Genomic DNA, 21,160 nt, shown 5'->3' on the forward strand with positions numbered 1-21,160 from the left:
ATCGCCAACCTGATCTCTTCTTATCGCGGTGAAGCTTTGGGATCCTCGAAGCCTTGGGATGCCAGTCTCGCTGCTTCTGTTTGATTGTATTTTGCAGGTCTCAGGGGAGCATTGCCTCTTCTCTATAAGATGAGGACGCTCGATGAAGCCCAGTGAGTGCGAGTCGCACCATCCCAGCTGTGACATCATGTTCACCGACTGATCCAACTCATAGGAAACGATGGACCGAGACATTAAAACATGCTGGGAATCTGTCAGACTTGCAAAATGCAGTCAGATATAACGGGCCTTCCAGTCCGTGCATTTCGGGACTCCGATCAATTTGTTGGAAGGTCGGTGTGAACTTGGAAGTTGATTTCATCTCAACTTGGAGCTGACAGCTTCTTAGGCATTCTTGCTGATGCCAGATGTTCCATCATCGGACTGGGTGCCTCAGCTTGCCGAATCGCGAAGTTTCTATTTAGAAAGACGAGATCACTTCTTGAAGTTCATCAAGCACCCCGAGGAGCTGGCCCAAGTCGCCATTGATCCTTTGACGGACGATCCAAAGGTGAGTAGCATGAAGCCAGTGTCTCAGTTACAGATCTTTAGCTCACATGTTATCCAGTCACCGTGGAATACTGTTCGGCAGGACGAGATAATTAGGGCCGAGATTGCACAAGACGTTCGCCGATTGCCAGATGAGCCATTCTATCAAGAGGAGCAGACGCAGACAATGATTATTGATGCATTGTTCGTGTATTGTAAGCTCCATCCAAATAGTGGTGGGTATCGTCAGGGTATGCATGAACTTCTTGCGCCCATCCTCTTTGTTGTTAACAAGGACGCGCTTGATGCCGCGGCTATCTCGCCCATTGGCACCAATGTCGATACGAAAATGCTAGCTATGCTAGACTCTCTGTACGTTGAGCATGACGCCTTTGCCTTATTCTCTAAGATCATGGAAAGGGCAAGGGCGTTCTATGAAGTCCAAGACTCGATCTCAAGGGCAGCGATGTCGTCTGCTTCCAAAGACCGGGTGGAAACATCGGCCATTGTCGAGAAGAGCAAGCACATACATGAGGTTTGTTTGGCCAAGGTCGATCCTGAGCTGGCGAACCATCTCAAAGACATTGAAATTCTGCCACAAATCTTCCTAATGTGAGTTGAACCGTATCCAGCCACGTTGACTTTCGACTTACACCTTGCAGCCGTTGGATTCGTCTTCTCTTTGGACGGGAGTTTCCCTTTGATGAAACGCTCGTGCTATGGGATACCCTCTTCGCGGTCGATCCGTCTCTCAGTCTGATCGATCTAATTTGCGTCGCTATGCTTCTTCGCATCCGCTGGAGTTGTGAGTATTTTTCAGGATAACCCAACGTCACTGATGCTGATCAATGCCAGTGCTCGAGGCGGACTACTCCGTTTGTTTGCAACTGCTTCTCAAGTACCCGGCACCGGAAGCTCCTCACGGGCCGCATACATTTGTGGATGATGCGATGTATCTGAAGACACACCTCAATGTCTCAGGTGGCGTTTCGCTCCTCTTGAAATACACCGGGAAAATGCCCAGCACAACACAATCTGCTAGCAATTCGAGGCCCACGACACCAATGGGCCAAGCTTTCTCGTCCTTCAGAAATCGGACCAAGGGTGGCCAGTCACCAATTCCGTCTGCGAGTAGGTTTATTCAACAGCAAGGTGGTGTGGAAGCACTTTTTCAAGGCGCAGCCAAAAGCGTTTTGGAGCGAGGCGAGAAACTTGGCATCAACCAAGCAGTACGAGACGCCATGGGCGATATCAAGAGAAACATGCAAGGGCTGAACGAAGTACGCTATCCTCCTCGGATGGCAAGGCAACTGCTTGGCGATGACTCGGCAGCCCAGGCCATCGCTGCCATTGAGCAACGGAATAAACTGCTGGCCAACATGTTAGACGAGACAGTGACAAGTCTCAGGTCGTTGGCTACTACTAATCTAGAAGACAAGGTCAAGACGTTGGAGCTTGTCGAGGTAGCGGCTGCCAAGGTGCAATTTGTAAAGGTTTACTTGGAAGACCCGACGATTGAAGTACCAAATCTGGAGGGCTTTACCAGCCCACCGCCGGAGGAGGCGAATACCGAGACCCTGATGGAAATAGACGCGAACGACAGTGCTGTGCTAGGGGCGGCGGTTGCTGCAGAGAGTGTGGCAGGCGTCATTTCGACATTGTCTCTGGATGAGCATGAAAAGACAAAACCCACGACCTCGAAAACAGCCATTCCCGACGTCATGGACATTACACAAGAGGCACCCGCCGATAAACCAGCAGAACATCCGTCAGCACTGGTTTCAAGCCCAAAAGCTGACGCACCTCGCGTGAAGCCATTGGAACGACCTCAACCGCCTATCCCAACACGATCAACCCTCGCCCAGTCTTCCTTCTCTTGGATGCTAGAACCAGACCAGTCTGCCCAGTCCGCCTCACCACCCAAGTTGCCCAAGTCGAGCTCAGGAGGCGCACACCGCAAGAAGCCGTCTGGGAATATCAGCAGGGAGCGCAACGCCTTTCTGTTCGGTGAGGTCGTCGCTGACTCCGAGGATCAGACTATGCCAATCAAGTCTGACGACATATTCGGACTACAGCCCATGGACAAGCCCAAGTCTCCCTTCCCGTGACAATCACGAGTAGAGGTTTAGATGAAGAATTAATGATGATTAGTAGTGCTACAGGAGCCAGCTATACGATAACTACGATGTTATGCTCGCGCAGAGATGCGTCATTCTCATTAGATCGAGAGAAATAAGGCCTTTACAATATTGGACTATCGCCAGACTTTCCCAGTGAGAAGACATGCCATTGTTTTGAATTGTGAGACATGATGATACCGACTAGGTATTTGATAGGATAAGTCAGCCTGTTCTGTCGAAGTCAGTGAAAATAGACGTACATTCTCAATATCATCACACTTGAGATTTCTTTCACTTCTAGTGGAATCATACCAACGCAGAACCATCGACGAGGCAGATTGTGGTAACCACTGGGCCCCAAATGATCAAATTTTGATTCTCGTTGTACCTCAATGACTCGGACGGCTGCCTTGGGTAGGTAGGTAACAGTGTGATGGGAAAGAGCGTCCTGAACGACTGGAAATCATGCCTGAACCTTCCTCAACCTCCCGATGATACCGATATATTCTATCCCAACGTCCTTCCTGTCAACAGCACCCATCCGGCCAATTGGCCGGGTGGTTCACACTCTGACGTAGAGAAGTCAAAACAAATACTCCAATGAAGCCGTGCTAGCCTGAGGGGCGCGCTGTTCGATTCCGGGCAGGGGCGTGTATTCGAGAGTCAGTATCTCCCAGCCCACATTCCTTTCCTTTCCTTTTTCTTCTTTGTATTACTTTTAAGTCGTCACGGCTCTCTCTATTAGTCTTTTGGGGTCAGGAAGCGTTGAGGCTTTCGAAAATCTTAAGCCAGCACTAATATGTTTCCAGGTACTCAGCCGTGATTGTAACTTATCGGGCAGTCCCATATACCTCTCAGCGGGTATCAGAAGGAAAAGCCATTCATCATCACGTCTGCGAATACTTTTGCTCATATTCCCTCGAAAGGTCAAAACCTCAATGTTACACACCCATTTATTGTACGCTTACAGAATCAGCTTATCGGGAATAAATACTTTGAGATAAGCGTCAAATATATACTTCATCACGATGCGGACAGTCAGATACTCGCCCAGTCTCCAGAGCCTTGTACCAGCAAGGCCCCGACTGACTCCCGGGCTTCCTCCCGCGCGAGTGAAATGTGTGCCAACGGCACTGACGAGGATGCCGTTTCTACCTCAATTTTGATGGAGACGAAGGATCATAGTGATAACCGAGGAAGGAGCCTGTTGGTTTAGTTACGCCTACCCGGTTGATATTGGATGGACCACTCCACCCTGGAACTAACCCAGTGTGGATAAATTCTTCACGCCTTTGCAGAACCAACGACGGACCCGATGCCAGGACCAGTCTAGGTGAACCTGTCAATTTCAGCCTCCACTTTGTCACATCGTTCCAACACAGACTCTACTTTTGCCTCGGACGTTTCGCCTCTCGCGGAACGTTATCCTCGCATACCTGGCGAGCCAAGACCACTTCTTCACAAACACTGCATGGACCGACGTCCAACACAAGTCACAAGGTCATCATCTAACCGGCCCACTTTCATCCCAGAACAATGCTCAATGTTCACCATTCCCGTCTCTCCGGTCTTGGCGGTGGGGAGGGGCGTGGTTGTAGACAACGCCGGTTCAACGTCGAAAACACGACTGGGTCAAGCGTCGATGTTTGTTGGAGACACGCACTGTCAGCACCTTTTTTGGGAACATGTCGCTTCGATGAAGCTTCCACGCCGAATGAGGATGGCCCTCGCGGAGAGAGAGAACGCCAAGGCAAGCAAACCAGCCGCCCGACACTTCAAGTACTGAATGCTTTGGAGATGGAGTCTTCCGCTCCAACGGCCACCAGGCCAGATCAGCCTCTGACCCTGAAACCGCATGTTGGTTGCAAGATATTAGCTGTCCTGCCGTAGTGGAGAGCAAACATGCAGCGGGTCACCATCTTCACCAACTAATACTTCATTCGCCCCTGCAGGTCCACGAGGCCACACAGAGAGGCAAGAAAGGAGCCAGGATATTGAAATGGGAAAGGAAGGGGGGAACAAGGAGACCGTCGTCAAAGAAAGGGACGCTGCAGATCCGAGTCCGAACGTCCACCGCCTTGGGGCGTCTGACAAACAATAACCGCTGCACCCCTCAGGTGCGACTGGCAACTTCGAGAATATGCACCACACTGTGAAGAATCCGCCCTTCAACCCGCCGTTGCGTTTCTGTATAGCAATACGCAATTCTCCAAGACAACAATCAAGGGCGTGGAGTTGTCACATGAGGCCAGCAATCAACAGCAATCAATACTCCCTCTAGCTGGCTGAGCACAGCAACGGCAAGCAAACATTGCAGCAAACAAACAAGATACTTCCCTACACACTCTCTTGCCAACAAGCCTCGCTCGGATACTGGGTGACAGATTAGAACAGTACCTCCATACCCTGTCTTGTCACTTCCGTACAGAGAAATCACCAACATGACGGTCCCAACTGTCTGGTTCACCTCAGTCCCAGGTTGTTTGATAGGGGCAGAGCCGAGGCTAACATCCCATCTACGCCACCATCTCCAACATTCTTCATCACCACCGCCATCTTGCATCGATTCTACTAACATTTTCGTCACCCACGCCACCCCCAGCTTGTCACCATCTGCCAAACTTATTCACGAAGGGCCGACATGACGGTTCGCTGTCCCTGCGTTGGAAAAATTAGCCGCCGCAGAAAGAATGCTTCATCCCTTACGGCCGCTTGGTTTTGCTGCGCCCCTATCTTTGGCCGGAGATCATCATGCGGTCGACCTATACATAGCCTTCAAATGTACATCGGACTTTACGCATCACAGCCTCGTCAACTCACGTCACACTGTCCGCTGTAGCAAACCGGTGACAGCTGCGCATAACATGCGCCATGCCCGTCAGCCCGGTCAGAATCGATACATCTGAGCTCGCAAACACGCGTACGTACATTCGCCCTACCAAAAATGGGCAGAGGGTACAAAGCAGGCTGAGATACAGACAGACCGCCCAAACCACCCCCAAGTTCCAAAGATGCGCTTGCGTAAGAGTGATGCCATAGACTACGGACGAACATTTCTAGAATTCTCTACAGGCCAATACTCGCAGCATTCTCTTTACGGTTCGGTAGCACAGCACCAACACTGCAAGCAATGTTGGATGAGGAATTCCAAGCAAGTCCAAATTCCATGTCAATGGGCAATGTTTGTGGGATTCGACAATAGGTGCCCTTGGACACTTCGCCTAATCCCCCTTGGCTCAAGGGCAGTGATCACCCGGTTTCAGACGGGAGAAGGACAATGGTAACAACGGTCCAACGTTCAGAGACTACGAAACCCCCCACAAAGGTGTACAACCCTTTTTCTTTCCGTCCGCCTCGTCTGACCATGATTGAAATCTCCCTCGAAATCCCCATAAGGCGAATTCCGTCAAGAACAAGATCCGATGGCCCGTTTCCGTTGCCTTGTGCAAACCAAATAATGGGTTTCCAGAGCTCTGGAACGGGATGATGGAAGGGACGCACAAACTGCTCATCCCGGGTTCGGAGGATAACGTTGGATTATTTTTGAACTCGTGGTTTTGATTCGTAGTGATTTCTAAAATCTACTAATCCCTTTATTTCCGTCTTCCAGGAAAACCCCCAACCAACCAACCAACCGGCTGACCAACAATGCCTCTATGCGTGGCCCCCAGACGAGCAATCAGGAGCCCCCCCTCGTCTGCCCAACCAACCCATTCCCACCCTCTTTTGACGTTTCATAATCCCATTGTAAAATGCATTGTGGACACACTTCGTATATCGTAATCCCCACGTACCATGTATGAAGAACCGAAAGCAGCATGAAAAAGAAAAGAAATAGGTAGTTCCGAAGTCTTCGCCGACTACCTCAACCCGCAACCCCCCTTGCTTTCCCATTCCCATCTCATCCCACATAACGCACCACAACCAACTGGTATCTTCTTTTTTTTCGCCCCCCCCCCCCCCCAGATTGTTAGTTGCGGAAACCAAACACAACCAAAAAAAATGCATAATGCTTTCTCTTTCAACTCCTTGTCATCAACGTTTCCCTTTGATCCATTGTTCCCATGTTCCATACTATCTTGATCCATGCGCACCATTCACACCACATGCATCATCCCATTTCATAAGACTATCCCCCAGGAAAAAACTCCCTCTCTTGCTCTCGGCGTATCCTGCGCTTGTTGCTGTGCCGCCCTCAATGGTTAAAAAGAAAAAACCCTTGCCCAACCCTCCATTTTTGGTACCGTGACCATGATTGCAGGGAAGTTGGGGGAAACCGAGAAGTGAGGGGAATGGAAAAATGAATGAAACTCCCATGTTGCTTTGTTCAACGCCCCTGCCCCATCATCAGACGCAGATCTTCGTCATCGTACACTTCTGGAAAACCAAGTTTTTTTTGTGTGTCTCTTGCACTTTTGGATAGATGAATGATTACACGCTTCGTGTAGCGTGATGTTTTGTGTATTCCCTTTTTTTTCTTTTGGCAAAGTTGTGAGGGGAGCTGCTTCTTGCAGCTTTTCCTCAAAGTGTGTAGTATATAGGTTCTCATAGGAATGAGAAAATGAAGAGTAAAGAAATGGATATCATGAGTAGAAGTAAAGTGCAAACTTGGGAGGGAGAGAAAGGTAAAAGGAGAAAATCAAAGACGGCTGTTTTGAATTGCTCGTCTCCTCTTCTTCCGTGCCTCCGCGGCGTCGAGCTGAGCTTGTCTTGCGCGACCTGGTATAGAAATTAGTTTCCATTGCTCTCGTCACCACTTTACAGTAAGGTAAACCTACCAAGCTTGTCGTATTGCCGCTTGTGCTCTTCCGAAACCCACGCGTAGGTGATGGCGCGCTCGGGGTGCATGCCCAGCAGGCCAATCGAGTTGTTCATCTTCTTCCCTTGCTCGCGGACGTCGCACTGGAACGTCTTTGGGTTATCGTCCTCGTCAAAGACGAGCAGGTTGTTGGGATCCGTGGCGGGGATCTGCTTGTTCTTGCGGTAGTAGACGCCCTGCAAGCCTTGAGGCCCACGCTTGTGGCCCTTTGCGGCGTCCTCGGGGAAGACGGAGGCGTACTTGGCCTCGACCTCCTTCCAGGACAGGTGGTGGTCGACGCGGAAGTAGTCGATGAAGTCGACCTGCTGGATCGTGTACTTTACGTTGCAGCGGGACCCCGTGGGCGAGCGGCGGGGTCTCCGGCTGGGGCTGCAGCCGGTCCGTAGAGTCACTGGTAACCTGTGCTGGAGACGGCGGCTGGGTGGCGAGAGGGGGTTGCGGTGTGAGTTGCTGAAGGTGGGCGAGGGGAGGGCGTCAGGGTAGGCCATCGGTGGCATCGGTGGCATCGGGATTCGGTAGGCGGTTGGTGAGGAGAGGTCCATCCTGGGTTCTTGGAAGGAGCCGAGGGATTCGATACTGCTTCGGCGAGGCCCTCCAGTCATAGCGGAAGGCATGAAGCTCGGGCTGGGGACGAACTCGGGCTCGGGGAGCCGCAGATCCAGTTCACGAAGGCGGGGGAGCGTAATCTGTGCCGTGCTATCCTTGGTGAAGGAAAGCTGGCTGTTGACGGAAGGGAGATCTGGTGACCGCGGCTCAGGGGATGAGAACTGAGAGTTTGTTGATCTCGTCATGGCTGGAGGTTGATGTAAGCTTCAAAGCCCATCTTGGATGACACTTGTAGTGGAAAGATTGTCCTACCATCTGACTTGATTGAGGTGAAGCTCTGAGTGGGAGAAGGAAGAGTAGGCGACTTGATGTTGAATGATGCCATGGAGGCCAAGGTTGTTGCCACTTCCACCTCATGACGCTGGCCCGGCTTTGTATCGGTACGAGCGTCCACGTCCATCCTGTCGTCGAAGCTGAATGATGAGAGGCTTGGTAACACCCTTGGTACGTCGTCGGTGCGGCTCTGGTGGTAACTCATAGCTGGCGGAGGCGGCAGTCTGTCCATGCCGTCCTGGTGATCTTGTAACCTGACAAACATGTTGTTTGATGTTGTAGGTAGTAGACGTCGAGGTCCGGAGTGATGATGGTATCCAGATCAAGAGTGTGTAAGCCAGCAAAGAGAAGAAAGGCAGAAATGATGCCTAACACTTGCCGAGATCTTGATCAAGTAACAACAACGTTGAAAAATGTGAGATCTTTGGGGGCGAAAGGTGTGTGTTGATCGGGAGGAAGAAACAAGACGAGTCATCGACAACGGGTCAGACCCTGATTATCAAGTTCCCGGCCGCGATGGATCTCTGTCTCTGTTATATCTCTTTTTGCTCCGGGACCTCTCTCTCTCTCTCTCTTTCAAGTTTCCACACGCGGTTGAGAAAGAAAAGAGCCAGGACCCCGGTTCGATGGGGTTGAGTTGAAGACCAGGTTTATCTCTATAGCTCCAAGCAAGGGCCAGGGAGATCGGGGCTCCGCTCGGAGGCTTCTGACAGCGAAAAGCCGTTTCTTATTTTTTCTTCGGTGCTAAAGCAGGCAATGTGCAGACGCAACCAAATGTGTAGATCCATGGCATGTATCATGCAGGTCGCCCAATCTGTCAGGTCTGGCTGGCGCCGAGCGCCCCTCATCCAGGGTCAAGATCCTGGCTCGTCACCTGGGGGAGAGACTGCGAGAGACTTGGAGTGAGAGGAGATGGGCGCTTCTCGTCCAAGTACATAGTGACCTAGCCGTGGGTGTGTCAATGTGTGGCTTTCCTCCCATGCTCCCCCCTCAATTGTGTAATGCATGCCGTTGCAGGAGAACCATCTTCCTTACGCCACCGTCTTTGAATGGAGGCATGTAGCAAACAGGGTCGTGGCCTGTTTGGGAATGACGAGGATGGAGCGTGGGCATGCAACTGATGGCAGCGGCATCAATAGAAAGCAGCAGCAACAGCAGTACCTATCTACCTAGCAAGAGGAGGAGAGAGTGAGAGAGTGAGACGGGGAGGCGTGAATGAGGGAATCGAAGGAACCAGCAGCGCCCGCAGATAGCAGGTGGGGTGGTTTGCGAGATCACAGCTTGCAAGGGAGAGAGGAAGTCGCTCCAGTCGACGAAGCAGCCCAATAGTCGAGATGAGAGTGCATCACAGTATCCATCCATACCTACTACTTACAGTCTTCCGTGGAGGGCCCGGGTAATGAAGGGGAATAGTGCCATCTGTAGTGCAGCCGCTGCCCGATGCCCCCCCCCCCCCCGGGTCCCCCAGTGCAGTGCAGTGCAAGCTTGCAAGCCCAGCTAGCAACCTAGACACTCCAGGCCGTGCCAGCAGCCTAGACTCAAAGCGAGAGGCAAGCGAGCGAGGGCGAGCCCGAGCCCCGTGTGGATGCCAGTGAGTGCAGGTGGTATTCGGGACCTGCTGCACAGTCGATATTCTCCTCCAGGGGCGCTAGTCTTAGATCGAGCTGCGCGTCACAACTGGTGCGTGAGGTGGTAGTCGCTCGGGGGCCAAGCCGCGAGTTCCACTGTCTTCCGGACGTAGCAGAGACGAAGAACGAACGATTAGATACTCGATCGGGACACTCGAGGTGTGGGTATAAGGTGGAGATAAAAACACCCGCACACAACACAACTCCATCGTCGTCCGTGCCTCTTTTCGCTGGCTCCGCCCCTGTCGGGTAGGGATACCTTCTCACAGACTCACGCTCTTTACACTGTCGTGACGGTAAAGACTGAGTGAAGTGAACAGGGAACCGCCAGGCATATGCCATGTCTTCTTTGCTTCGTGTGACTTCAATCCCCATTTACTGTTGGACCAACACAAGGCTGCCATTGGATCGACTCGGGGCCCCCAAAAGCTGACTCCAAAGTTTGGCAGCCGTGCACCGGTTGGACCATCTGTTGTCGTCCATGGTCCCGGGACTTTGGAACTCATGATTGCAATAATAGATGATCCTTCTGCTCCTCCATCCCTCTCATCTGGAATCGGAGACAGGCTGTGTCCAACAGTGTTTGCTCTGATTGTTGTTCATGGCTCATTGTCGTTGTCGTTGTCGTTTTGTAACGGCCATCCCCCCAATCCCATACCCATGACATACCGCCCACATCTACCTCACCGAACAGCCATCCATGTGTTGTGTTTGCAGAATGGCTTGCTCACTTCACGGCAAGTCCTCGGCGTCAAGTCAAAGTCGGTGTGATTCTGAGATGCAGAATTGAGTGTCCTTTTGGCTAACCCACCCGCCTCTCCCCACACACACTCACATACCCGCCTCAAATCTCGCAGGAAATGCTCATCGTAATCTTTCAGGTTGTTGCTCGAGATACCTTTCTGATTTGGGAGAGACACACACTGAGTTGTACCCGCTGATGAGATGGAGGGATCGATAAATGGCCGCCCATGGATGGCCACGCGGTAGTCGTCGACTGCAGCCGCCTTACCGCCGCATTCTAGGGTCAGGAAAGACGGTTTGTGGGGCCGCCGTCGTGTCGAGTCTCTACTGCGTACAACCCGCTCACTCTCTTGCGGGGGCCCGCCCGACGAGGGTGCCAAAGTCTGGTGAAGAGGCGGGAAAGGTTGGCAGTCTGGCAGGATTGTGTACGCTTAGTTTGGCGCTGACCGGGGGGAGGGGTGTAATGGTGTCAAGAGCCCCCCCCCCCCCCCCAAAGTACGTAGTCATGTTCCATAATGAACAATCTGGATCTTCACCATGATTCGAGTCGGTAGGAATAAGAAACCACTGGCCGCCGCAGATTTCGATGGCCACAGATGGCGGCTGGGCTGGCGAAGACACTTGTCTTTAGGTGGAGAACCCGCTGCCACCCGGACTCTCCGCAAGACTCGGTCTATGGTAAGCATAATGCCGTAACGGTCTTCTTGTGTTGACTTGCAGCTCTGCTGCCCACTCATCTGCGAACCTGCTGCCGGCCGGATCACCGTCTGGCCAACCAACGGACCCCAGGTTTCTTATTCCATACAGCCAGAGAGGTATCTCATTACCCTGCCTGTCTCGTCTCGTCTGGACTCTTTACTAGACTCAACTCAAGCTTGCCGTCAAATTCAGGGATCTCCCTCCCTTTGTTAAAGCCACGCGACGATGCCTTGTCGAGGGTGAAATGCAGGAGGGTTCGCCACGCTGCATCTATCGTTCCTTTTTCTCTTTGCAGTTGCCTTTTACCGCTCAAAAGCTCTGACGACTTTGCGACTCGAACCAGCCGAGTCGTTAATGAGAAGACCCTTTGTGCTCCAGAAATACATCTCGAACCCATGTAATTGCTTGATTCTTGTTGGACCACCTTGAATCGCGGGCACGTTTCTGACTTGTTGGAGTTGGTTCTGCAAACCGTCGCATCGGGCAGCTTGCTCATCTCACAGCCTCCTACTCTGCGCCGTAAATCGCCCAACGTGCCACATATGATTGCAGGAGGCCCCTTATGATGCTGGCTCATTTTGAATGGTACTGAAGTTAGAAGATGCGCTTGCCGGTTGATGGCAGCATTCGTACTACCCCACGCAAAATGCCTGTATGTAAATCATTTGCGGAGAACGAGCAAAGAAGCCTTGTGAACGGAACGTAAGCCACGAAATATGTGTTAGCAACCTTTATCCGTTGTACCCGGTGTATCCGTCGAAACCTTCGCATTCTCTCCAGTATTCGTATCAGCCCTGGTGCTAATGAGAGGAGCTCCGTGGAGCTATTCGGCCGAAATATTTTGGGTTGCCCGTTTCTGTACGTTGCATACGGTTTTGCCAGCCCAGCGCGTGTTTTGTTGGCAATAATACCACGTCAACCTATTCGCCCTGCGGATGTGTGGCTAACCGCAGTTGTTATTCTCCTGTTTCCTTTTGGAACCTGACCATCAACCTCGTCAAGCCAATACCCGCATTGAAATTCCGAAACAGACAAGCTCGCGGCTGGCTATGGGCCATGATCGACAGAAGCATGCCGCCCGATTAAGAATCCTCTCCTTGGTTAGCACTGTCTGCCGCCTTGGTAACACCCTGAGAGTTCAGCAATTCCCAAGCACGTCACACACCCCTCCATCATCACCTCTTCTGCAGCCGAACCAAGGCTGTACTTTCCTTTCCCTGCAAGAGACACATGCAGACTAAACAATATCGCCATCCCCAGTCGTACACATGGCAATAGACCCTCGAGGCCTGGTCCATGACCGAGCTCTTCACAAGGACGGTGAGCCCTATCCGACCCTCCTATCTCGCGCTGACGCAAAGCTGCCTTTGTCCACCGCTCTTTTGACACATGCGAGATGATCATGAGCTCCTCAAGAACTGCAGCTTGGCGAAATCGATGGTGTTGTGAAGGACTTGAGAGTTGCCGTGGCCACTGGCAGTACGCCCCGTGTACGATGTACTTGCTAGACTCAACAGGAACGCTCCTCGTTGACCAGCTGAGTCAAATAGTGTGAACCTACACCGCTAGGGAGGCCAACTTCGAGCCAGATCCGAAGATGATGCTAGGGGCTCGGCAAGGACACTAGGTGAGCGATTCGGAAGATGCATCCGGCACCGATCGGACCCCACGCAGACGCTAGACTAAACCTTCTACGTAGTAGGAGAATGGTAATTCGAAATCGACCGAAAAGCTGAGCTTGACAATGGCAAGCGGGCGTTTGATGTTGTTGCGTGTCCGTCCTTTGACCGTATCGTGACAGAAAAACAATTGTGCCAAATTTAGAGAGATTGCTTTGTAGGTATGCCTGCGGCAAGGTCTGCCAAGGTCAGTTTTCTTCAGCAAAGCGTCGTACCAGATCTGATACTCATTTCGTTATTGCTATTATTCTGTATGCAAATATCCACTTCCCGGGGCCCAAGCAGGGGCCGAGCAATGAGCGAGCGAGCGAGGCTGCGTAGCCTGGAGGTGGCGGGCACGGAAGCGGACACGGATCCGCGATGTTGAGCTGCACTGTGATAAGGAATCAGCCGATATTCGAGCTCTCGCCAGTAGACCCCGCGCAACCCTTCAGGAGCCAAGATGTCAAGGGATCGAAACCAGATTACCTGTTAGTGAACGGCAGCGGCGAGGCAAGGCGAGGCGAGGCGAGGCGAGACGCAAGATACAGGCACGTCAAGCGTCTTGCATGTGCTCATGACACAGGATAGACATTGAGCACCAATGGCTGCCTCAGATACGAAATTGGATTTCTTCAGCTGAAGGAGCCGATCTCGGTTGACAAAGATCAGACGGTGAAGGTTAGGAGGAGCCATGTGCTTGCGGCGAGATTTCAGGCGCGAATTCGTGTACTGAAGGCATTCAATGGAGAGCAATGGGTGAGCAGTTGAAGTTGAAGAGATGGAACGATGAAATGGTGTGGCAGCTGTAAGATGAAAGTGACAGGGGTCTTTCTGTCATGGATTCGGGGCTAGCCGCTGCGCTGACTGGCTCGCAGATTTGATGGCACCCAGCCCGTGCCAGAGACATGCAGATGATGCATCCCGCAGCAGCTAGGCAAGTCTATCCGGCATTAGCTGCCATCGTATATCGGCCGCAAGGACGGATGGTGCGGATCGGTTTTAGTCAGGCTGGAGGACCTAGAACTTTGTTGCAGCCTTCGACCCTTCTGAGCGACCCGTCGAGGAACTGTCCTTTGTAGAATCCTGAGAATGAAAAGAAGAAAAACTGCAATGCAAATGACGAAGCACGCCGCCAATGAGCCAATTCCTAGAGACGATGATGACCTGCAGCTCTGTGGGGAGAGACCTTGTCAGGTTTCACTTTTCCTTCCACCACCACGCCGAGCGCCACTCCAGCGTCGGCCTGCGAAGAGTTTTCGGCCGTGGAAAAGGACTCGTCGCCAGAGAATCGCCTGTAGATTGTTTTCTCAAGTCAGCATACTTCCGAGGACAGCATCCGAAGATTCTCGGGCGGTGGTAGAGGAATACGAGTAGGGAAAAGAAAAGATAGGGAGGGGCGGCCCCTCGGTGGGTGTCGGGCAAAAGCAAGGGTGAGGGCCGGCCAAGGTCCCATTGGATTGATCTCAGCCAGGGCGGGCGCGCGAGAGTGCGGGTTGGAGCGGGAAGTCCATCTGAGTACTTACCATCCCCTCTCTTCTCCTCCGCTCAGAAAGCTGCAATCGCTGTTGAGCTCACATATCCACCCGCCTGCGACTCCCCGACCATTCCTCCACGACTTGGTATCCGCGATTGGGCCTGTTGGTTCCATTGTCAACCGTGAGCCCCAATAGCCTGATGATGACGTAGGGGTTCGAATCCTACCATCGGTTCCTGGAGTTTTTGCTGAAGAAGAGGGTGATTTTCTCCGGTACATGCTTAATCCACAGGTAAAGGCTCGGAAATCTTCCGCATCAATACTCTCGGGCATTTCGCCAGTAAGGACTCGGCCAAGAGCAATAATCGAGGCAGCGTGGGAGCACAGAATAACTGCACGGTGGCCCTGGGCGTCGCATTGCTCAATGATGGCTTGAACACCAGCAGCGACACGGTCGTGCAATTGAGCGATAGTCTCACCGTTGCGGGCGGGATAGACGCGGCTTTGATACGTGTCATCGATGTGAGGGAACATTGGCTTCAAGACGTCTTTCGAGGCTGGAGTCGGGTGCTCGAATGGAGCGGCGCCATACCATTCGCAGAGGCCGTGTTCGGGACGAATGGTGACAGCATCGGCTTTAGCGCCAACGTCTTTTTCCCGAAGGCGGTTGAGGTTTTCCTGGTTGAGAGTAACAAAGGGCGTGATAGTTTGCAGACAGCGATAGTAGGGGCTGGAATAAACTGCGTCGATTGGAGGCTCAACGGTCAGGAGGTGGGCGCCCAGCTCCTTGGCCTGGTCGACGCCATGGGCAGTCAATTCCGGATCCGCAGGTATACCTGTCGGTGACGGGATGGAGGCCGTGTAGCTTCCCGTGGCAGGGTCGACAAGCCAGTTTGACCGGAACTGAAGAACGCCAAGGCCGTTGTCAGAATTAAGTCTCTTGCTCAAAACCAGCAGGGCCAGCATCAACTGACAAATTCAAGAGAATTGCCCGCGGATCTTTATCAAGTACCAGGGTGTGTGGGTTTGGCGATGAATAGGTTGAAGAAGGTTTCATGAGTGAAACTTTTCCCCAAGCCCTCATCTTCTCAGCCATTCTCGTTCTCGTTGGAACGTTGGTCTCGAAGATGAAGCCGGATACGAAAGGAGACTGGACAGAAACGGGCAGGGGGAAACGGATACTTACTCCATGGCGGGTGATGTAGATTACTTCCAATGACATGTTGGAGACTAAAGAGCAAAGCGGAGCGTCGCAAGTTGTATCCCTGGAAGAGGACCGACCAAATGGGGATAGAAAACGGGTAAGCAACGATGGGGTCGGCCGGGCGTATAGTGTTTGTCGTCGTGTGTCTCGTGTGTGTGTGTGTGTACGTGTGCGTGGTGCTTGTTGGTTCCAGGATAAGGTGAGGACCGTGAGGCGTGAGGCAGAACCGGGCAGGGTTCTGTGGCTGTGGGCAGGTCAGTATCCGTATGGAGTCATGGATGTTCGGTGTCTGGTCCAGGTCTCGGTAAATTGGGACAGGATGTGATGGAGGAGTAAGAGGAGTAGGAGAGGTTGGGTGTGCGTACGTCTGAGAGTGTTTGCGTGTGAATGAGTTTCCGTATGCGTGTGTGTGGGATGTGTGCGGGAGAAGACGTGGTGGCGGTTGGTTGAAGATGTCGTTCAACTAAGAGTGCGTAAAGAGCCCGGACCAGTTCCCCGTGCGCTTTGTGTTCCCCCAAACCAACGCAGTCACCCTGCCGAGGCAAATGGGACGGCAAGAGTGACCTGCCACGGGCTGGGAAGGAAGGGACCACTGGGCCAGGGCAGGGCACTCGGGGCAGGCAGGGTAGGGCAGGCAGGGCCAAACCTGGAAAGAGCCTACCTACCTACTCAGACCAAAGTGCCCTGGGAATACATTGGGAATACCTACACGCTCCTGCTTACCACCCTTACCTGGTTAGAGTGCCTGGGAAGGGGACTCTCGGTGCACCGTGATTACCTTGGTATCGTACGGATAATCAAGTACCTTTCCTAGCGAAGCTACGCCATTGGACACCTTACGCCAGTCCTCCCTAGCTTACCTCACGGGTGCGAAATACAACCACCTAGGTTGCCTTAGGTAAGTGGGGCCCACATCCTTCAGCACCTCATGGCATCCGAACACCCTCACAAGTGACGATCCTCAATGATATCCATCCATCCATCCCTCCACCGCACTACTGCTCAGGCACTCTTCTCCCGGTTCCGCCCCTGCCAGCCCGCGTTCGGGGCAGGTCACATCTCACTTTTACACCCGACACCATTGTCGAGTCCGGTCTGCGGATACTGGGTGACTGGATACGGAACCATGGGCGGCGGCTGCTCAGGGCTTGGGTAGGTAGGCTTGGGGCGACGGATGCCTGCCTGCCACGCACCACCTCACGCACCACGCACTTGTGGGTTGTCAAGAGAATCGACGAGCGTGTCAGGCAGACGACACACATTACGGAGTACCTACACACATCACACATCATCAAAACAGGGTGTGGACAGGCCGCTGACCGGGACACTGCAATGGGCATCACCCGGGAATCCCAACGTAGTATTCCACCGACCGGTCAAAGTCCCCGCAACCTGGAAGATGCGCAGGTGATCGATCAACCTGCAGCACGGGCGCCGAATGTGACAAGTCCAGGCCTCACCGAGTCCCAGCCCAATTCTGCATTCGAATCCGTACAAGGCAATCCAGCGCCAATATCGTGTCGCTATTGGTATCGTCTGTGGCTGTGATTGCACGGAAAGGGGCTGCGGGAGTACTCGATGTGTACCTACACATTCTTTTTCTCACACACACGCACACACTCCCTTGCGGACTACACACACGCTCGCACGCACCGTTGAAGGAAGGCTATGCGGCAACGCATGCTGCTGACCAGGGCCTGGTCAAATCTCCGCAACACCCTTTCCGCACCCGTTGCAGAATGTCAAAGAGTCCAGAATCCATCTGCAAGAGTCCATGAATGCAGATACATAATCATGTCATAAGTATTCCGTCACAACCACCCGACGGGACATAATAAGAAACAACCCCAGCAAAACACGGGGCACATCGTCGTCGGCCGCCCGTCGCCCGTCAGCAGTCATGCTTGCAGTCGGGGCCCTTGTTCATGATGCGCCCTCTCTTCTCCTCTCCTCTCCTCCCCTTGCCTCCTTCCAATCCGCCGCATCCTGTGTACCAAATCCTGATCCCGACTCCATCTCACCAACCAGGCTGCCCGCTCATAAGTAATCAGTGGTAGTTCAGCTCTGGGTTCGCCCTGAAATTGCATCGACAACGGCACTCGGGTACCGGACACTCAACGTGCCTCGTGAACCACTGCCTCGCATGGTCCAGATGCAGAACGTGTTCGCATTTCAAGCAAAACGTTGGGAAGTTGGCTGCCATCCACCTCTCCGGCTCACCGTTGTGCTCCGGTCGGTCAGACCTCGGAACGCCCACCACCTCAAGACACACAACACACCGCGGCAGATGCCGACCGCAGTTGGGACAGCTGATTCCCGCATTTATGCTCGTCGCCATAAGGGGGTTACGTGAATCAGGCGCCCCAGGCGGCGGTCCCGACCCGACTCCTCCCTGTCCAGCGAGAGTCGTCTCCGCGTCGCAGTACACGCACCGGAGCGCAATCTGGCGCGAGGGCGGCTTGATCGTTGGGCGCCCACCACGCTTGCTCTTCTTCGTGCTCTCCACCTCGAACTTGGTCCTCTGGAGGAAGGCCTTGTGCCGCTGTAGATATGTCCTGTACGCATTCCTCCAAGCCAGGCAACGGTAGTCGTCAATGTAACGTGGCGCACATATCGACATGACTAGCGTCGCCGTCTGGAAGTCGTTGAACTTCTCAACGTATTTGGCGAAAATGTCCACCAGCCTGTCCGTTATGCCCGTGAGAACAATGCCCTCAATATCTCCCGTACTCACAGCCATTGAGACCTGTTCGTTGAGCCACTTGGTGAGTTGCTCGTCGCTAAAGTTCCGCACTGCAACGTAGGCCCGGTCTGACAGGGGCAGGGACTTTTGGTTTGCAATGGCGAACCAGTCTCCCGTGGCAATTAGTGACGAGATTGCCCTTAGATAGGGGTCCGTTTTCGATGCCACGGCCTCGTCGAAATCAAGCTGCTCCTTGTTAAGGTGATGATTGCTCTTTCCGATGAGTTGCAGGGCGAGAGAGACAAATAACAACTCTGGGTGTGTTACGCTCGCCGTCTTCAGAATTCCAATCGCCTCCTGCGTGTTGCCCTTGAAGAGAGCCCGAGCTGCTGCCATCGTGTGTGCCGTTGTCGGATAGTCTTGGCTGGGATCGTGCGTCGCTGCTCCCCTGGCTTCATGTGCCGCCGTATCCCCCCATTCGCAGATATCTAGACACAGCTGTCTGTGGAAAGGCTTCTTGGTGTGGATGCCTTCGTACTTTGGTAGTCGCCGCTTCTTACAAATGCTTCCAATACACTTCTCCCACAACGTCGTTTCGGGGATCGGAGATGCCTCTGGAAGTCTGGATGATGGCTTCCGGCCTGCTACATGTTAGTCACGGATCTGGTGATAGCAGCGGACTCTTTACGGACCCAAATCATCACACCAGATGGTACAGACGCCCATATAACTAAGGTCGAGCGGCGACAACTTCATGCCTCCATCCGCTGCAGCATCTTCGGCGTCTGCTCAGGATTAGCAACAATAACCCTGGTGCGTTCGTCCTGCTCACCTGAAATCCAATCCCACATATACCGCAACCACGGATCATCGGCTACCACGACACGATTGACATTGCAATCGAAAAGGTACTTCTCCTTCGCACGAAGAAGCATGACGTGGTCTAGGAGACACTGTGCCTTCGTCGACAAGTCCTGAGCCTTCAGGGGCAGCGAAAGAAGAGATTCATGCATGTGACGACACGAGACCGGCCCATCGGTAGATAGTGATAACTGGGCGAGCGAGCTGACTGATTCTTCCATGATGGAGCTCTCGCCGCCATTCGCATCTGCTTTCCTTGCCTTCTCCTTAAGTTCCGTTCTCAGAGCTCGCATCTTTTCTGCAGTAGACTTGGACTTATCGATGGGCGACGAGGAGCTGGCATCATTGCCCGTCAACCTACTGTTGAGATCTGCTGCAGAGAACTGTGACTGCAATGTCTGATCCACGATAGTCTGAACATCGGCCTTGTCGGGGCCAAAAATAGGAATGTCGGACAGTGCTTCCTCAACAAACAAGGGACCGAGCATGTCAGAAGACTGGGACGGCTCGAATTCCATAATCTCGTGGTAAGGTCCTCCTTCTGTATGGTGTGAGCGGTCTTTATCTCTCTAAACAGTCTGGCACACGTACCTTCTAGTCCACGATGTGGTGGTTGCCAAGGTGTCAGCTTATACAGATAATCAGAGGTATACGACGGTTGTTCGAGGATCTCAAAGGACCCATTGGCCCGCAAGACGAGGAGACGAGGCTGCAGGACCGAAGAGTCGAGCGTCACCCAGTCAAAAGAGACAATTCTGTCATTCTTCCTGCCGCTATCGCCGTATTGAACATCCATGTCGTGGGATTTGTGGACCTCGAGAAGCTCTGGGCTACCTTCAAGGGCCATGTCGCGATGCGTTATCTCCTTGTTCGTCTCCAAGACCTTGAGCTGGCCGGATCGAGACAGCACAGCCAGGAGACCCCGTCGGTCTCGACAGTAGCGCAATGAACGGACGATGGAGTGCTTGCTTTCGCTCAATGAGGAATCGTCATCCATCTCAACCACTCTGTCGAGTCTCAAGGCTCCACCCCACGGAAGGTCGTCCTCGTCAACGGCGCCCAGATAAGATGGCGAGGCAACTGGACGAGACGTTGCTCGTCTATCCCAAATCATGATGCCAGGTTGATCCAGTGCGGATGATGCGAAGTAGTTCTGGTCAGCGTAATCGATGGCCAGGTTGTTGTTACACTTGGTCTGAAAGGTCACAACAGCGCCAGGTTCTGCAGTCAGATTAAATTAGCAGGTTTCTTCCGACAAATTGTGCGGTTGCTATTTACCTCGCAGGTCATGGATGTGTAGACCTTGGGCTTTGATACCGACCACCAGCGTCTTTGGGTTATCTTCAAAGAATTTAACGCTCGACACTGACACGCTGTGTTCCAGTCGATATGCTGGGTCTGAGAAAGCGTGGAGATCCTTGGGAAAGCCTTTGGCGGCCGTATTCATCGTCGACAACCTGTTTACGTCCCAAATGTGTAGACACTGATCCATGCGCACTCTATCCAAGCCAACTGCAAGAAGACCCTCGGTGTTGAATGCCACCGCCTGACATGTTCTTGTCATTTTGAGGTTCAATTCAATATAGGCGTTGGAGTTGTCGTCCATCCTGAGCAAGTTGACGACGCCCGTTTGAGTGCCGACGGCCAGGAGACCTGGGACCGTTGGCGACCAGTCATAGGTAGTGAGCGTTGGGAAATCATCATGCTTTGAAAGTCTTGTGTAATCGAAGCGGTTCCTCTGTGCAAGTCCGGTGGGCTCATATAGCTGCACGACGCGATGTTGCAGGTTTATGTGGATAAAGCTGTCGAAGCCGGGTATCTGCGACCATTTGATCAGTCCAGGCTCCGGGCGGTCCATGG

The 21,160-nt window shown here is 53.0% G+C and overlaps 7 protein-coding genes across 7 annotated transcripts; 2 read left to right on the forward strand and 5 right to left on the reverse strand.

The window, feature by feature from the left end:
- Positions 1-129: 129 nt before the first annotated feature.
- On the forward strand, positions 130-2,636 carry CTAM01_05909 (WD repeat domain-containing protein; the record flags this gene model as incomplete). The annotated part of the gene is made up of 6 exons (XM_060521939.1): positions 130-152; positions 215-332; positions 389-550; positions 608-1,140; positions 1,191-1,333; positions 1,384-2,636. 6 exons carry the CDS (start codon positions 130-132, stop codon positions 2,634-2,636), a joined length of 2,232 nt encoding a protein of 743 aa, XP_060383608.1.
- A 3,023-nt stretch (positions 2,637-5,659) lies between these two features.
- Positions 5,660-6,135, forward strand: CTAM01_05910 (uncharacterized protein; the record flags this gene model as incomplete). The annotated part of the gene is made up of 2 exons (XM_060521940.1): positions 5,660-5,829; positions 5,895-6,135. The coding sequence occupies 2 exons, from the start codon at positions 5,660-5,662 to the stop codon at positions 6,133-6,135; spliced, it is 411 nt and encodes a 136-aa protein (XP_060383609.1).
- Positions 6,136-7,287: 1,152 nt separating this feature from the next.
- Positions 7,288-8,611, reverse strand: CTAM01_05911 (uncharacterized protein; the record flags this gene model as incomplete). The annotated part of the gene is made up of 3 exons (XM_060521941.1): positions 7,288-7,367; positions 7,427-8,260; positions 8,326-8,611. 3 exons carry the CDS (start codon positions 8,609-8,611, stop codon positions 7,288-7,290), a joined length of 1,200 nt encoding a protein of 399 aa, XP_060383610.1.
- Positions 8,612-13,817: 5,206 nt separating this feature from the next.
- Positions 13,818-13,985, reverse strand: CTAM01_05912 (uncharacterized protein; the record flags this gene model as incomplete). Its single annotated transcript, XM_060521942.1, has 1 exon — positions 13,818-13,985. The coding sequence occupies one exon, from the start codon at positions 13,983-13,985 to the stop codon at positions 13,818-13,820; it is 168 nt and encodes a 55-aa protein (XP_060383611.1).
- Positions 13,986-14,225: 240 nt separating this feature from the next.
- On the reverse strand, positions 14,226-15,774 carry CTAM01_05913 (phosphoglycerate mutase; the record flags this gene model as incomplete). Its single annotated transcript, XM_060521943.1, has 4 exons — positions 14,226-14,370; positions 14,602-14,713; positions 14,780-15,521; positions 15,739-15,774. 4 exons carry the CDS (start codon positions 15,772-15,774, stop codon positions 14,226-14,228), a joined length of 1,035 nt encoding a protein of 344 aa, XP_060383612.1.
- A 237-nt stretch (positions 15,775-16,011) lies between these two features.
- CTAM01_05914 (uncharacterized protein) lies at positions 16,012-16,146 on the reverse strand (the record flags this gene model as incomplete). The annotated part of the gene is made up of 1 exon (XM_060521944.1): positions 16,012-16,146. A coding segment is annotated over one exon (135 nt), but the record flags the coding sequence as incomplete, so codon positions are not given.
- Positions 16,147-17,803: 1,657 nt separating this feature from the next.
- On the reverse strand, positions 17,804-21,158 carry CTAM01_05915 (WD repeat domain-containing protein; the record flags this gene model as incomplete). The annotated part of the gene is made up of 5 exons (XM_060521945.1): positions 17,804-19,080; positions 19,132-19,224; positions 19,272-19,841; positions 19,892-20,521; positions 20,579-21,158. The coding sequence occupies 5 exons, from the start codon at positions 21,156-21,158 to the stop codon at positions 17,804-17,806; spliced, it is 3,150 nt and encodes a 1,049-aa protein (XP_060383614.1).
- Between the last annotated feature and the right edge of the window lie 2 nt (positions 21,159-21,160).

Source organism: Colletotrichum tamarilloi, assembly GCF_030869305.1.
Source record: "Colletotrichum tamarilloi strain Tom-12 chromosome Unknown Scaffold_15.1, whole genome shotgun sequence".
Taxonomy (NCBI): domain Eukaryota; kingdom Fungi; phylum Ascomycota; class Sordariomycetes; order Glomerellales; family Glomerellaceae; genus Colletotrichum; species Colletotrichum tamarilloi.